General features: G+C 45.1%; 1 protein-coding gene across 1 annotated transcript in view; it reads right to left on the minus strand.

Annotated features, from left to right (window-relative positions):
• Nucleotides 1-2,478: 2,478 nt before the first annotated feature.
• Nucleotides 2,479-15,129, minus strand: part of LOC118380143 (dendritic cell-specific transmembrane protein-like) — a 31,596-nt gene continuing 18,945 nt past the window's right edge. Inside the window, exon 5 of the mRNA XM_035767135.2 lies at nucleotides 2,479-4,299. Coding sequence (XP_035623028.2) covers nucleotides 4,237-4,299 — 63 coding nt within the window. The 3' untranslated portion in view covers nucleotides 2,479-4,236. The remainder of the gene's footprint in view (nucleotides 4,300-15,129) is intronic.

The raw sequence follows: 15,129 nt of genomic DNA on the forward strand, positions 1-15,129 counted from the left end.
CTGTTGTCAAAGCTGTGAGGGAGATGGCTAATCCCACAAATAGGAAAGGCATTCAGCGTGTTTTGGGTATGGTCAATTATTTGGGGACGTTTGTACCAAATCTGTCAGCTGTGAACTTCAGGACAAGACAGAGTTCTCGTGGAACAGTGAAACAATGTAAAGAACATTTTGGCTGAGGAGCAAACTTGTTTTTAACCTGACAGTCTTACCAAGGTGTCCACGGACAAAGATGACATTGGAGCAGTGCTGTTTCAAGGAGCAGCAAGGAATGTGGAAGCATGTGGCTTATACGGTTCTTTGACTGATGCTGAGAAGTGTTATGGTCAAATAGAAAAGGAGTGCCTAAGGTTGGTCGTTGGTTCTGAAAAGTTTCACTGTTAGATTTATGGCTTACCAAAGGTGATTGTAGAAACAGATCATAAACCCTTTATTCCAATCTCTCTAAAAAATCTGAATGACATGCCTCCTCATCTTCAAAGGATGATGATGAGATTGCAATGCAATGATTTTGTTCTAACCTATGTGCCTCGGTCATCTTTGGTGGTAGCAGATGCACTCTCAAGAGCTCCACCAGTGGTGGCCCAAATCAGCCTCCGTCAGGAGTCTCTGGTGGTGGAGGTTGCCTTGCATGTGGATGTGGTCATGGAGTCACTTCCTGTTTCTGAGCAGCAACTAAGGAGAATAGCTGAAGAGACCACAACAGATCCCAATCTTTGCAAGGTGATCCATAATCTGGAAAATGGCTGGCAAAAAAGGCTCTTATTGGCCAATATACATTCTGACATTTAGCAAATGGTGGGAAATTGTGGCCCATGTCTCAAATTTCATTATAGACTGCCCAAGGAGCCCATGGGTAAGGGAGTGGTACCCACCACAGCCTGGGAGAAGGTTGGAGTCGACTTGTTTCACTGCAATGGTAAGGACTGTTTGTTGACTCTCGACTACTTGTCAAATTACCCTGAAATTGCAGTCTTGGGATTCCCCTAGTGGTGGTTTCTGATAAACTCACTGCAAGCAAACTGAGGTGCATTAAGATGTTTGCAGAGCATTATGAGTTCAGACATATAACCTCCAGTCTGTTATATCCTAAAAGTAATGGAAAGGCTGAAAAAGGTGTGCAAATTGTGAAGAAAAAAAGGCAGCACAGTTGGGACTGATCCATACTTGGCTTTATTGTCTTACAGAGCAGCTCGCTTGGAATTTGTCTGGTCACCTGCAGAAATCTTAATGGGGCGCAAGTTGCGTTCCAGGTTGCCTAGTTTCTGTCTGAATGACTGCCCATTACTAGTGAAGGATAAGGCCCTACAGCTGAGGTCAAGACAAAAATTTGACAATGACAAAACTGCTAGAGTGTTGTTACCGTTGGCAGCTCAGGATGAGGTTTGAATTCGGGGTCCGGATTCATGGAATAGAAAGGCTATAGGATTAAAGGAGGTTGCGCCTTGGTCGTACACAGTCAGGAAAGAAAATGGGGCTGTGTATCGGCGCAATAGACAAAATCTTTTGAGAACTCGTTTGAGTGTTTGAGGACACCGGCATACTGGACACACAAGGGGAAAAAACGAGAACAAATGGGGATGTGACAGAAGATACTAGGAGTATGACAGAAGCTTCGGACACAGTGCCTCAGACACTGGGCAGGTCTGAGAGGGCCAGCAGGCCTCTAGAAAGATTGAACAATCAGTGGTGATGTTAAATGGACTGACTCATTGAGTTGTTGGGGTTTGTTTCAAAATGTTCATGATTGACCATTTGAAAACAGAGATTCATTGATATTTGTGAATTTACATTGCTTGTTGATGAAATGTGCAGATTTGTTAGTTACAGTGAGCAAGAACAACCAACACCATCGATCCTAGTTAACAAGTTTTATAGTTGTTCCACCATTGCCACACCTCCTTCAGAACCCCATCAATACATCTTCCTTTATATATATATATATAGGGACCAAAGGCTGACTCACATATATATTAATATAAAATATATATATATAAAGTCAATAAAATCTAGATCTGATGATAACAACATAAAATATATATTTTTAACACCTATTTATTCATTTCTTATGCAACAAACCTAGATAGTTGTTTTATGTCTGTTTACTGTAAACAGTTTGATAGGTGAATGTAAATATATTGCTTTTTATTTTAGTAAAATGGCACTTACTTAAATATATATATATTTCACCTTTATTTAACCAGGTAGGCGACTTAAGAAGAGGCACATCTCAACAGGTGGTCCAGGTAAATCATGGCATGGCACAGTTGGGGCTATCCTCTTTTGTTATTTATTGTTCCTCAAACAAGATGACGTCACAGATTCCCATCAGACCAACACCTTGAAAGCCTAAAAAGTTGTCTAACAAAACACATAAGTAAAAGATCAGACATTGCTAGAGGACTTCTTGCAGTTGGAAGACATTGCCGTTGCCATTGTAATGCATATAAAGACAATAAAAAAAGAGAAGATTGCTTTATGTTTGAGGTTTACTTTAATGAAATCAAATGCATATTTATGAGCGTTAGAGCACAATTTAAATGCATGTACAGTTGAAGTCGAAGTTTACATACACTTATGTTGGAGTCATTAATTCAACCACTCCACACATTTCTAGTTTTGGCAAGTCGTTAGGACATCTACTTTGTGCATGACACAAGTCATTTTTCCAACAATTGTTTACAGACAGATTATTTCAATTTTCACAATTCCAGTGGGTCAGAAGTTAACATACACTAAGTTAACTGTGCCTTTAAACATCTTGGAAAATTCCAGAAAATTATGTAATGGCTTTCGAAGCTTCTGATAGGCTAATTTACATAATTTGAGTCAATTGGAGGTGTACCTGTGTATGTATTTCTAGCCCTACCTTCAAACTCAGTTCCTCTTTGCTTGACATCATTGGGAAATCAAAAGAAATCACCCAAGACCTCTACCTGTGTAGATCTCCACATGTCTAGTTCATCATTGGGAGCAATTTCCAAATGCCTGAAGGTACCACGTTCATCTGTACAAACAATAGTACGCAAGTATAAACACCATGGACCACGCAGCTGTCATACTGTTCAGGAAGGAGACGCATTCTGTCTCCTAGAGATGAATGTACTATGGTGCGAAAAGTTCAAATCATTCCCAGAACAACAGAAAAGTACCTTGTGAAAATGCTGGAGGAAACAGGTACAAAGTATCTATATCCACAGTAAAACAAGTCCTATTGTCACACCCTGACCATAGTTTGCTTTGTACGTTTCTATGTTTTGTTTGGTCAGGGTGTGATCTGAGTGGGTATTCTATGTTGTGTGTCTAGTTTGTCTGTTTCTGTGTCTGGCCTGATATGGTTCTCAATCAGAGGCAGGTGTTAGTCATTGTCTCTGATCGGGAACCATATTTAGGTAGCCTGTTTGGTGTTGGGTTTTGTGGGTGAATGTTCCTGTCTCTGTGTTTGCACCAGATAGGGCTGTTTTAGGGTTTCAAGGTTCTTGTTAGTCTGTTCATGTATAGTTTTCTTCATTAAAGAACCATGAATAGAAACCACGCTGCATTTTGGTCCGCCTCTCCTTCAAGTCAAGAAAACCGTTACACCTATATTGACAGAACCTGAAAGGCCGCTCAGCAAGGAAGAAGCCACTGCTTCAAAACAGCCATAAAAAGCCAGACTACGGTTTGCAACTGCACATAGGGACAAAGATCGTACTTTTTTGGAGAGATGTCCTCTGGTCTGATGAAACAAAAATATAACTATTTGGCCATAATGACCATTGTGATGAAAGAAATAAAAGCTGAAATAAATAATTCTCTCTACTATTAGTCTAACTGACTTAAGACAGGGAATTTTTATTAGGATTAAATGTCAGGAATTGGTAAAAACGGAGTTTAAATGTATTTGGCTAAGGTGTATGTAAACTTGCGACTTCAACTGTATCTTATTCATAAAGACAACATCAAAGCAAATCAGAGAAGATTACTCTGAGATTTACTTTAATTAAGTCAAAGCCATATTTGTGATAGTTTTGGAGCCCAATCCTTTGTACAACAAACTTATTCACACACTAACTATAGAAATTTGTTTATAATACAAGATATATTTACAGCGATTAGAATAAACTGTTGATCTTTGTGCAACATTTACACAAAATAGCAATGCAATTCAAAACAAAATGGAATCTAGTCCTAGGTGACTGCCTGAATGCATGACGAAGCAAAAATCAATTTCCCAGATGATCACTGTTTTGGATTTCTTCAGGTGAGACTCATATCATTCTCCTTCGCAGTGTGGAAGAACAGTGGAAACCAGAAGCTTTTCTGCAATAAAATAAAGAATAAGACATCACTTCACATTATATAACCATTTCAATGAATGACTAGAATGCAACTTCAGAGCTAAAGAAAGTTGATTTGATGTTAAGTTATGAAGTTAATATAAGACATTTCATGAAGCTAATATGATATGATCTTATATCAAGTTGATATGACATATGAAATTGATATGATATGACATATGAAGATAATATGGGATGAACTTATATGAAGGTAGTACGATATGACATTTTGGAGTTATACGTAGTTAATATGATATGATGTTATATGGAGGTAATGTTATAGGAAGTTTCATGAAGTAGATAGGAAATTAAGTTTTCTGAAGCTAAAATGTTATATGAAGTTGATATGATATGAAGTCATATGAAGCTATTATGATACATTTATATGAAGTTGATATGATATGACATTATATGAAGCGAGTGTGATATGATACGTTGCCTCCGAAAAGTATTCAGACCCCTTGACTTTTTTCACATTATGTTACAGCCTTATTCTAAAATGGATCTACAATCTACACACAATATCTGTCACGCATAGGTGTAATAGGTGGCAGGGAAGTCAGGTGCAGGAGAGTCAAATGGAGTGTAAATATGGAGTCTTTTAATAAAGTTCCAAGAGTATGCTCCATAACAATAAATGTACAAACAAACAAAACATGGGTACGAGGACCCGACACGCACCTATACAAACAATCACACTACACTGACAACAAATCAATCTCCGACAAAGACATGAGGGGAAACAGAGGGTTAAATACACAACAGGTAATGAATGGGATAGAAAACAGGTGTGTGGGAAGACAAGACAAAACCATTGGAAAATGAAAAAAGGATCAATGATGGCTAGAAGACCGGTGACGTCGAATGCCGAGCACCGCCCGAACAAGGAGAGGCAACGACTTCGGCAGAAGTCGTGACAATACCCCATGATGACAAAGCAAAAACTGGTTTATAGAAATGTTGGCAAATTTATTGCAAATGAAAAACCGAAATACCTTATTTACATAAGAATTCAGACCCTTTGCTAAGACTCAATTGAGCTCAGGTGCATCCTGATTCCATTGATCAATAATAATAATAATAATAATAATAATATATGCCATTTAGCAGACGCTTTTATCCAAAGCGACTTACAGTCATGTGTGCATACATTCTACGTATGGGTGATCCCGGGGATTGAACCCACTACCCTGGCGTTACAAGCGCCATGCTCTACCAACTGAGCTACAGAAGGATCATCCTTGAGATGTTTCTTCAAATTGATTGGAGTCCACCTGTGGTAAATTCTATTGATTGGACATGGTTTGGAAAGGCACACACTTGTCTATATAAGGTCCCACAGTTGACAGTGCATGTCAGAGCAAAAACCAAGCCATGAGGATGGCTGGCTGTAAAACTGTCCATAAAAGGTTCGAGACAGGATTATGTCGAGGCACAGATCTGGGGAAGGGTACAAAAAAATGCAGCATTGAAGGTCCCCAAGAACACAGTGGACAACATAATTCTTAAATGGAAGAAGTTCGGAATCGCCAAGGTTCTTCCTAGAGCTGAGCAATCGAGGGAGGAGGGCCTTGGTCAGGGAGATGACCAAGAACCCAATGGTCACTCTGACAGAGCTCTAGAGTTCCTTTGTGGAGATGGGAGAACTTTCCAGAAGGACAACAATCTCTGCAGCACTCCAACAATCAGGCCTTTATGGTAGAGTGGCATAACGGAAGCCACACCTCAATAAAAGGCACATGACAGCCCTCTTGGAGTTTACCAAAACGCACCTAAAGTCTCTCAGACCATGTGAAACAAGATTCTCTGTTCTGATGAAACCAAGTTGTGATGGTTAGCATTCAGGCCAAAGAGTCCATCTTCCATTCCTGTGGGGGTCCTCATGAGAGCCAGTTTCATCATAGCTCTTGATGTTTTTTGCAACTGCACTTGAAGAAACTTTCAAAGTTCTTGAAATGTCCAAATTGACTGACCTTCATGTCTTAAAGTAATGATGGACTGTCATTTCTCTTTGCTTATTTGAGCTGTTCTTGCCATTAATATGGACTTGGTCTTTCACCAAATAGGGCTATCTTCTAAATACCACCCCTACCTTGTCACGACACAATTGATAGGCTGAAATGCATTGGGAAGGAAAGAAATTACACAAATTAACTTTTTACGGGCCACACCTGTTAATTGAAATGCATTCCAGGTGACTACATTTACATTTAAGTCATTTAGCAGACGCTCTTATCCAGAGCGACTTACAAATGGGTGCATTCACCTTATGACATCCAGTGGAACAGCCACTTTACAATAGTGCATCTAAATCTTTTAGGGGGGTGAGAAGGATTACTTATCCTATCCTAGGTATTCCTTAAAGAGGTGGGGTTTCAGGTGTCTCCGGAAGGTGGTGATTGACTCCGCTGTCCTGGCGTCGTGAGGGAGTTTGTTCCACCATTGGGGGCCAGAGCAGCGAACAGTTTTGACTGGGCTGAGCGGGAACTGTACTTCCTCAGTGGTAGGGAGGCGAGCAGGCCAGAGGTGGATGAACTCAGTGCCCTTGTTTGGATGTAGGGCCTGATCAGAGCCTGGAGGTACTGAGGTGCTGTTCCCCTCACAGCTCCGTAGGCAAGCACCATGGTCTTGTAGCGGATGCGAGCTTCAACTGGAAGCCAGTGGAGAGAGCGGAGGAGCGGGGTGACGTGAGAGAACTTGGGAAGGTTGAACACCAGACGGGCTGCGGCGTTCTGGATGAGTTGTAGGGGTTTAATGACACAGGCAGGGAGCCCAGCCAACGGCGAGTTGCAGTAATCCAGACGGGAGATGACAAGTGCCTGGATTAGGACCTGCGGCGCTTCCTGTGTGAGGCAGGGTCGTACTCTGCGGATGTTGTAGAGCATGAACCTACAGGAACGGGCCACCGCCTTGATGTTAGTTGAGAACGACAGGGTGTTGTCCAGGATCACGCCAAGGTTCTTAGCGCTCTGGGAGGAGGACACAATGGAGTTGTCAACCGTGATGGCGAGATCATGGAACGGGCAGTCCTTCCCGGGAGGAAGAGCAGCTCCGTCTTGCCGAGGTTCAGCTTGAGGTGGTGATCCGTCATCCACACTGATATGTCTGCCAGACATGCCGAGATGCGATTCGCCACCTGGTCATCAGAAGGGGGAAAGGAGAAGATTAATTGTGTGTCGTCTGCATAGCAATGATAGGAGAGACCATGTGAGGTTATGACAGAGCCAAGTGACTTGGTGTATAGCGAGAATAGGAGAGGGCCTAGAACAGAGCCCTGGGGGAAACCAGTGGTGAGAGCGCGTGGTGAGGAGACAGATTCTCGCCACGCCACCTGGTAGGAGCGACCTGTCAGGTAGGACGCAATCCAAGCGTGGGCCGCGCCGGAGATGCCCAACTCAGAGAGGGTGGAGAGGAGGATCTGATGGTTCACAGTATCGAAGGCAGCCGATAGGTCTAGAAGGATGAGAGCAGAGGAGAGAGAGTTAGCTTTAGCAGTGCGGAGCGCCTCCGTGATACAGAGAAGAGCAGTCTCAATTGAATGACTAGTCTTGAAACCTGACTGATTAGGATCAAGAAGGTCATTCTGAGAGAGATAGCGGGAGAGCTGGCCAAGGACGGCACGTTCAAGAGTTTTGGAGAGAAAATAAAGAAGGGATACTGGTCTGTAGTTGTTGACATCGGAGGGATCGAGTGTAGGTTTTTTCAGAAGGGGTGCAACTCTCGCTCTCTTGAAGACGGAAGGGACGTGGCCAGCGGTCAGGGATGAGTTGATGAGCGAGGTGAGGTAAGGGACAAGGTCTCCGGAAATGGTCTGGAGAAGAGAGGAGGGGATAGGGTCAAGCGGGCAGGTTGTTGGGTGGCCGGCCGTCACAAGACGCGAGATTTCATCTGGAGAGAGAGGGGAGAAAGAGGTCAGAGCACAGGGTAGGGCAGTGTGAGCAGAACCAGCGGTGTCGTTTGACTTAGCAAACGAGGATCGGATGTCGTCGACCTTTTCAAAATGGTTGACGAAGTCATCTGCAGAGAGGGAAGAGGAGGGGGAGGGGAGGAGGATTCAGTAGGGAGGAGAAGGTGGCAAAGAGCTTCCTAGGGTTAGAGGCAGATGCTTGGAATTTAGAGTGGTAGAAAGTGGCTTTAGCAGCAGAGACAGAGGAGGAAAATGTAGAGAGGAGGGAGTGAAAGGATGCCAGGTCCGCAGGGAGGCGAGTTTTCCTCCATTTCCGCTCGGCTGCCCGGAGCCCTGTTCTGTGACCTCGCAATGAGTCGTCGAGCCACGGAGCGGGAGGGGAAGACCGAGCCGGCCTGGAGGATAGGGGACATAGAGAGTCAAAGGATGCAGAAAGGGAGGAGAGGAGGGTTGAGGAGGCAGAATCAGGAGATAGGTTTGAGCAGAGGGAAGAGATGATAGGATGGAAGAGGAGAGAGTAGCGGGGGAGAGAGAGCGAAGGTTGGGACGGCGCGATACCATCCGAGTAGGGGCAGTGTGGGAAGTGTTGGATGAGAGCGAGAGGGAAAAGGATACAAGGTAGTGGTCGGAGACTTGGAGGGGAGTTGCAATGAGGTTAGTAGAAGAGCAGCATCTAGTAAAGATGAGGTCAAGCGTATTGCCTGCCTTGTGAGTAGGGGGAAGGTGAGAGGGTGAGGTCAAAAGAGGAGAGGAGTGGAAAGAAGGAGGCAGAGAGGAATGAGTCAAAGGTAGACGTGGGGAGGTTAAAGTCGCCCAGAACTGTGAGAGGTGAGCCGTCCTCAGGAAAGGAGCTTATCAAGGCATCAAGCTCATTGATGAACTCTCCAAGGGAACCTGGAGGGCGATAAATAATAAGGATGTTAAGCTTGAAAGGGCTGGTAACTGTGACAGCATGGAATTCAAAGGAGGCGATAGACAGATGGGTAAGGGGAGAAAGAGAGAAAGACCACTTGGGAGAGATGAGGATCCCGGTGCCACCACCCCGCTGACCAGAAGCTCTCGGGGTGTGCGAGAACACGTGGGCGGACGAGGAGAGAGCAGTAGGAGTAGCAGTGTTATCTGTGGTGATCCATGTTTCCGTCAGTGCCAAGAAGTTGAGGGACTGGAGGGAGGCATAGGCTGAGATGAACTCTGCCTTGTTGGCCGCAGATCGGCAGTTCCAGAGGCTACCGGAGACCTGGAACTCCACGTGGGTCGTACGCGCTGGGACCACCAGATTAGGGTGGCCGCGGCCACGCGGTGTGGAGCGTTTGTATGGTCTGTGCAGAGAGGAGAGAACAGGGATAGGCAGACACATAGTTGACAGGCTACAGAAGAGGCTACGCTAATGCAAGGAGATTGGAATGACAAGTGGACTACACGTCTCGAATGTTCAGAAAGTTAAGCTTACGTAGCAAGAATCTTATTGACTAAAATGATTAAAATGATACAGTACTGCTGAAGTAGGCTAGCTGGCAGTAGCTGCGTTGTTGACACTACACTAATCAAGTCGTTCCGTTGAGTGTAATAGTTTCTACAGTGCTACTATTCGGGGCTAGCTGGCTAGCTAGCAGTGTTGTTTACGTTACGTTGCGTTAAAAGAACGACAATAGCTGGCTAGCTAACCTAGAAAATCGCTCTAGACTACACAATTATCTTTGAAACAAAGACGGCTATGTAGCTAGCTATGTAGCTAGCTACGATCAAACAAATCAAACCGTTGTACTGTAATGAAATGAAATGAAAATGTGATACTACCTGTGACTGCGACCGGGTTGTTGAATTCGATTCAGTAGACGTTGGCTAGCTGTTAGCTGTTAGCTGTTGGCTAGCTAGCAGAGTCTCCTACGTTAAGGACGACAAATAGCTGGCTAGCGAACCTCGGTAAATTAAGATAATCACTCCAAGACTACACACTCTAAACTACACAATTATCTTGGAAACAAAGACGGCTATGTAGCTAGCTAACACTAAACTAATCAAGTCGTTCAGTTGAGTGAATAGCACTACAGTGATGCTAATCTGTGGGCGTTTGCTAGCGTTTGCTAGCTGCTGGGCGAATAGCAGTGAAGGCTACGTTAGGGCGACGAAATACGATAATTATGCAATTATCTCTGATACAAGGACGGCTATGTAGCTAGCTAAGAAGAAATTGCTAAGATTAGACAAATCAACCGTTGTACTATAATGAAATGTAATGAAAAAGTTATACACCTGCGGAGCGAAGTGTGATGCGACCGCTCGCTCCAACCCGGAAAAGAGGGCGGGCGATAAATGATAAGGATGTTAAGCTTGAAAGGGCTGGTAACTGTGACAGCATGGAATTCAAAGGAGGCGATAGACAGATGGGTAAGGGGAGAAAGAGAGAATGACCACTTGGGAGAGATGAGGATCCTGGTGCCACCACCCCGCTGACCAGAAGCTCTCGGGGTGTGCGAGAACACGTGGGCGGACGAGTAGAGAGCAGTAGGAGTAGCAGTGTTATCTGTGGTGATCCATGTTTCCGTCAGTGCCAAGAAGTCGAGGGACTGGAGGGAGGCATAGGCTGAGATGAACTCTGCCTTGTTGGCCGCAGATCGGCAGTTCCAGAGGCTACCGGAGACCTGGAACTCCACGTGGGTCGTGCGCGCTGGGACCACCAGATTAGGGTGGCCACGCGGTGTGGAGCGTTTGTATGGTCTGTGCAGAGAGGAGAGAACAGGGATAGACAGACACATAGTTGACAGGCTACAGAAGAGGCTACGCTAATGCAAGGAGATTGGAATGACAAGTGGACTACACGTCTCGAATGTTCAGAAAGTTAAGCTTACGTAGCAAGAATCTTATTGACTAAAATGATTAAAATGATACAGTACTGCTGAAGTAGGCTAGCTGGCAGTGGCTGCGTTGTTGACACTACACTAATCAAGTCGTTCCGTTGAGTGTAATAGTTTCTACAGTGCAGCTATTCGGGGGCTAGCTGGCTAGCTAGCAGTGTTGATTACGTTACGTTGCGTTAAAAGAACGACAATAGCTGGCTAGCTAACCTAGAAAATCGCTCTAGCCTACACAATTATCTTTGATACAAAGACGGCTATGTAGCTAGCTACGATCAAACAAATCAAGCCGTTGTGCTATAATGAAATGAAATGAAAATGTGATACTACCTGTGGAGCGAAGCGGAATGCGACCGGGTTGTTGAGTGGGAAGTTATATTCGAAGACGTTGGCTAGCTGTTGGCTACTGCTAGCTAGCAGTGTCTCCTACGTTAAGGACGACAAATAGCTGGCTAGCTAACCTCGGTAAATTAAGGTAATCACTCTAAGACTACACACTCTAAACTACACAATTATCTTGGATACGAAGACAGCAAAGACAACTATGTAGCTAGCTAACACTACACTAATCAAGTCGTTCAGTTGAGTTGAGTGTAATAGTTTCAACAGTGCTGCTATTCGGTAGACGGTGGACGTTAACGGTGGACGTTAGCTAGCTGGCTAGCTGCTGGGCAGTAGACTGCGTTAGGGCGACGAAATACGATAATTACGCAATTATCTTTGATACAAAGCTTAGCTAGCTAAGAAGAAATTGCTAAGATTAGACAAATCAAACCGTTGTACTATAATGAAATGTAATGAAAAGTAATACTACCTGCGGACCGAAGTGCGAATGCGACCGCTCGCTCCAATCCGGAAATTACAGACTACATAGAATGAAAGTGTCAGTGATGACACTTGCCAGTTGTTCCACGCATGCTCTGAGTACCCGCTCTGGTAATCTGTCTGGCCCCACGACCTTGTGAATGTTGACCTGTTTAAAGGTCTTGCTCACATCGGCTACGGAGAGCGTGATCACACAGTCATCCAGAACAGCTGGTGCTCTCAAGCATGTTTCAGTGTTGCTTGTCTCGAAGCGGGCATAAAAGGCACTTAGCTCGTCTGGTAGGCTTGCGCCACCGGGCAGCTCACGGCTGGGTTTCCCTTTGTAGTTTCTAATAGTTTGCAAGCCCTGCCACGTCCTACGAGCACCAGAGCCAGTGTAGTAGGATTCAATCTTAGTCCTGTATTAACACTTTGCCTGTTTAATGTTTTGTCTGTGGAAATAGCGGGGTTTCGTATAAGCGTCTGGATTAATGTCACGCCCATTGAAAGCGGCATCTCTAGCCTTTAGCTCAGTGCGGATGTTGCCTGTAATCCATGGCTTCTGGTTAGGATATGTACGTACGGTCACTGCCGGGATGACGTCTATGCATTTATTGATGAAGCCGGTGACTGAGATGGTATACTCCTCAATGCCATTGGATGAATCACGGAACATATTCCAGTGTGTGCTGCAAAACAGTCCTGTAGCGTAGCATCCGCATCATCTGACCACTTGTGTATTGAATGAGTTACTGGTACTTTCTGCTTTAGTTTTTGCAGGAATCAGGAGGATAGAATTATGGTCAGATTTTCCAAATGGAGGGCGAGGGAGAGCTTTGTACACGTCTCTGTGTGTGGAGTAAAGGTGGTCTAGAGTTTTTATTCCCTCTGGTTGCACTTGTGACATGCTGGTAGGAATGAGGTCTTCAGGATTGAAGGTTGCCTTCATTAAAGTCCCCGGCCACTAGGGGCGCCGCTTCTGGATAATTATGCATGTCCCCAGGCACCCTCATTTGTTGACTTCTGTGCTCGAAAAAAGCCTTGGTTTCATGCATGTCAACATCAGAAGCCTCCTCCCTAAGTTTGTTTTACTCACTACTTTAGCACACTCTGCCAACCCCGATGTCCTTGCTGTGTCTGAATCCTGGCTTAGGAAGGCCACCAAAAATTCTGAGATTTCCATACCCAACTATAACATTTTCCGTCAAGATAGGAATGCCAAAGGGGGAGGAGTTGCAGTCTACTGCATCGCCCCCCCATCTAGCTTCAGAGTTTGTTCTGCTAAGTGATCTAAACTGGGATATGCTTAACACCCCGGCAGTCCTACAATATAAGCTAGATGCCCTCAATCTCACACAAATCATAAAGGAACCCACCAGGTACAACCCTAAATCTGTAAACAATGGCACCCTCATAGACGTTATCCTGACCAACTGGCCCCCAAACACACCTCAGCTGTCTTCAATCAGGATCTTAGCGATCACTGCCTCATTGCCTGTATCCGCTACGGGTCTGCAGTCAAACGACCACCACCAATCACTGTCAAAGCTCCCTAAAACACTTCTGCAAGCAGGCCTTTCTAATCGACCTGGCCCGGGTATCCTGGAAGGACATTGACCTCGTCCCGTCAGTTGAGGATGCCTGGTCATTCTTTAAAAGTAACTTCCTCACCATCTTAGATAAACATGCTCCGTTCAAAAAATGCAGAACTTAGAACAGATATAGCCCCTGGTTCACTCCAGACTTGACTGCCCTCGACCAGCACAAAAACATCCTTTGGTGGACTGCAATAGCATCGAATAGTCCCCGCGATATGCAACTGTTCAGGGAAGTCAGGAACCAATACACGCAGTCAGTCAGGAAAGCAAAGGCCAGCCTTTTCAAGAAGAAATTTGCATCCTGCAGCTCTAACTCCAAAAAGTTCTGGGACACAGTAAAGTCCATGGAGAACAAGAGCACCTGCTCGATGCTACCCACTGCACTGAGGATAGGTAACACGGTCACCACCGATAAATCCATGATAATTGAAAGCTTCAACAAGCATTTCTCAACGGCTGGCCATGCCTTCCTCCTGGCTACTCCAACCTCGGCCAACAACCCCCCGCAGCTACTCGCCCAAGCCTCCTCAACTTCTCCTTTACCCAAATCCAGATGGCAGATGTTCTGAAAGAGCTGCAAAACCTGGACCCGTACAAATCAGCTGGGCTAGACAATCTGGGCCATTTCTTTCTAAAATTGCCGCCATTGTCACAACCCCTATTACCAGCCTGTTCAACCTCTCTTTCATATCGTCTGAGATCCCCAAGGACTGGAAAGCTGCCGCAGTCATCCCCCTCTTCAAAGGGGGAGACACCCTGGACCCAAACTGTTACAGACCTATATCCATCCTGCCCTGCCTTTCTAAGGTCTCTGAAAGCCAAGTCAACAAACAGATCACTGACCATCCTGAATCCCACCGTACCTTCTCCGCTGTGCAATCTGGTTTCCGAGCCGGTCACGGGTGCACCTCAGCCACGCTCAAGGTACTAAACGATATCATAACCGCCATCAATAAAAGACAGCACTGTGCAGCCGTCTTCATCGACCTGGCCAAGGCTTTCGACTCTGTCAATCACCATAATATTATCAGCAGACTCAGTAGCCTCGGTTTTTCTAATGACTGCCTTGCCTGGTTCACCAACTACTTTGCAGACAGAGTTCAGTGTGTCAAATCGGAGGGCATGTTGTCCGGTCCTCTGGCAGTCTCTATGGGCGTGCCACAGGGTTCAATTCTCGGGCCGACTCTTTTCTCTGTATATATCAATGATGTTGCTCTTGCTGCGGGCTATTCCCTGATCCACCTCTACGCAGACGACACCATTCTGTATACTTCTCGCCCTTCCTTCTGGCCCTAACCTCCAAACGAGCTTCCATGCCATACAACACTCCTTCCGTGGCCTCCAACTGCTCTTAAATGCTAGTGAGACCAAATGCATGCTTTTCAACCGTTCGCTGCCTGCACCCGCATGCCCGACTAGCATCACCACCCTGGATGGTTCCGACCTAGAATATGTGGAAATCTATAAGTACCTAGGTGTCTGGCTAGACTGTAAACTCTCCTTCCAGACTCATATCAAACATCTCCAATCCAAAATCAAATCTAGAATCGGCTTTCTATAACAAAGCCTCCTTCACTCACGCCGCCAAACTTACCCTAGTAAAACTGACTATCCTACCGATCCTCGACTTCGGCGATGTCTACAAAATA

This window comes from Oncorhynchus keta, chromosome 20 (genome assembly GCF_023373465.1).
Source record: "Oncorhynchus keta strain PuntledgeMale-10-30-2019 chromosome 20, Oket_V2, whole genome shotgun sequence".
In the NCBI taxonomy this organism is placed as follows: Eukaryota; Metazoa; Chordata; class Actinopteri; order Salmoniformes; family Salmonidae; genus Oncorhynchus; species Oncorhynchus keta.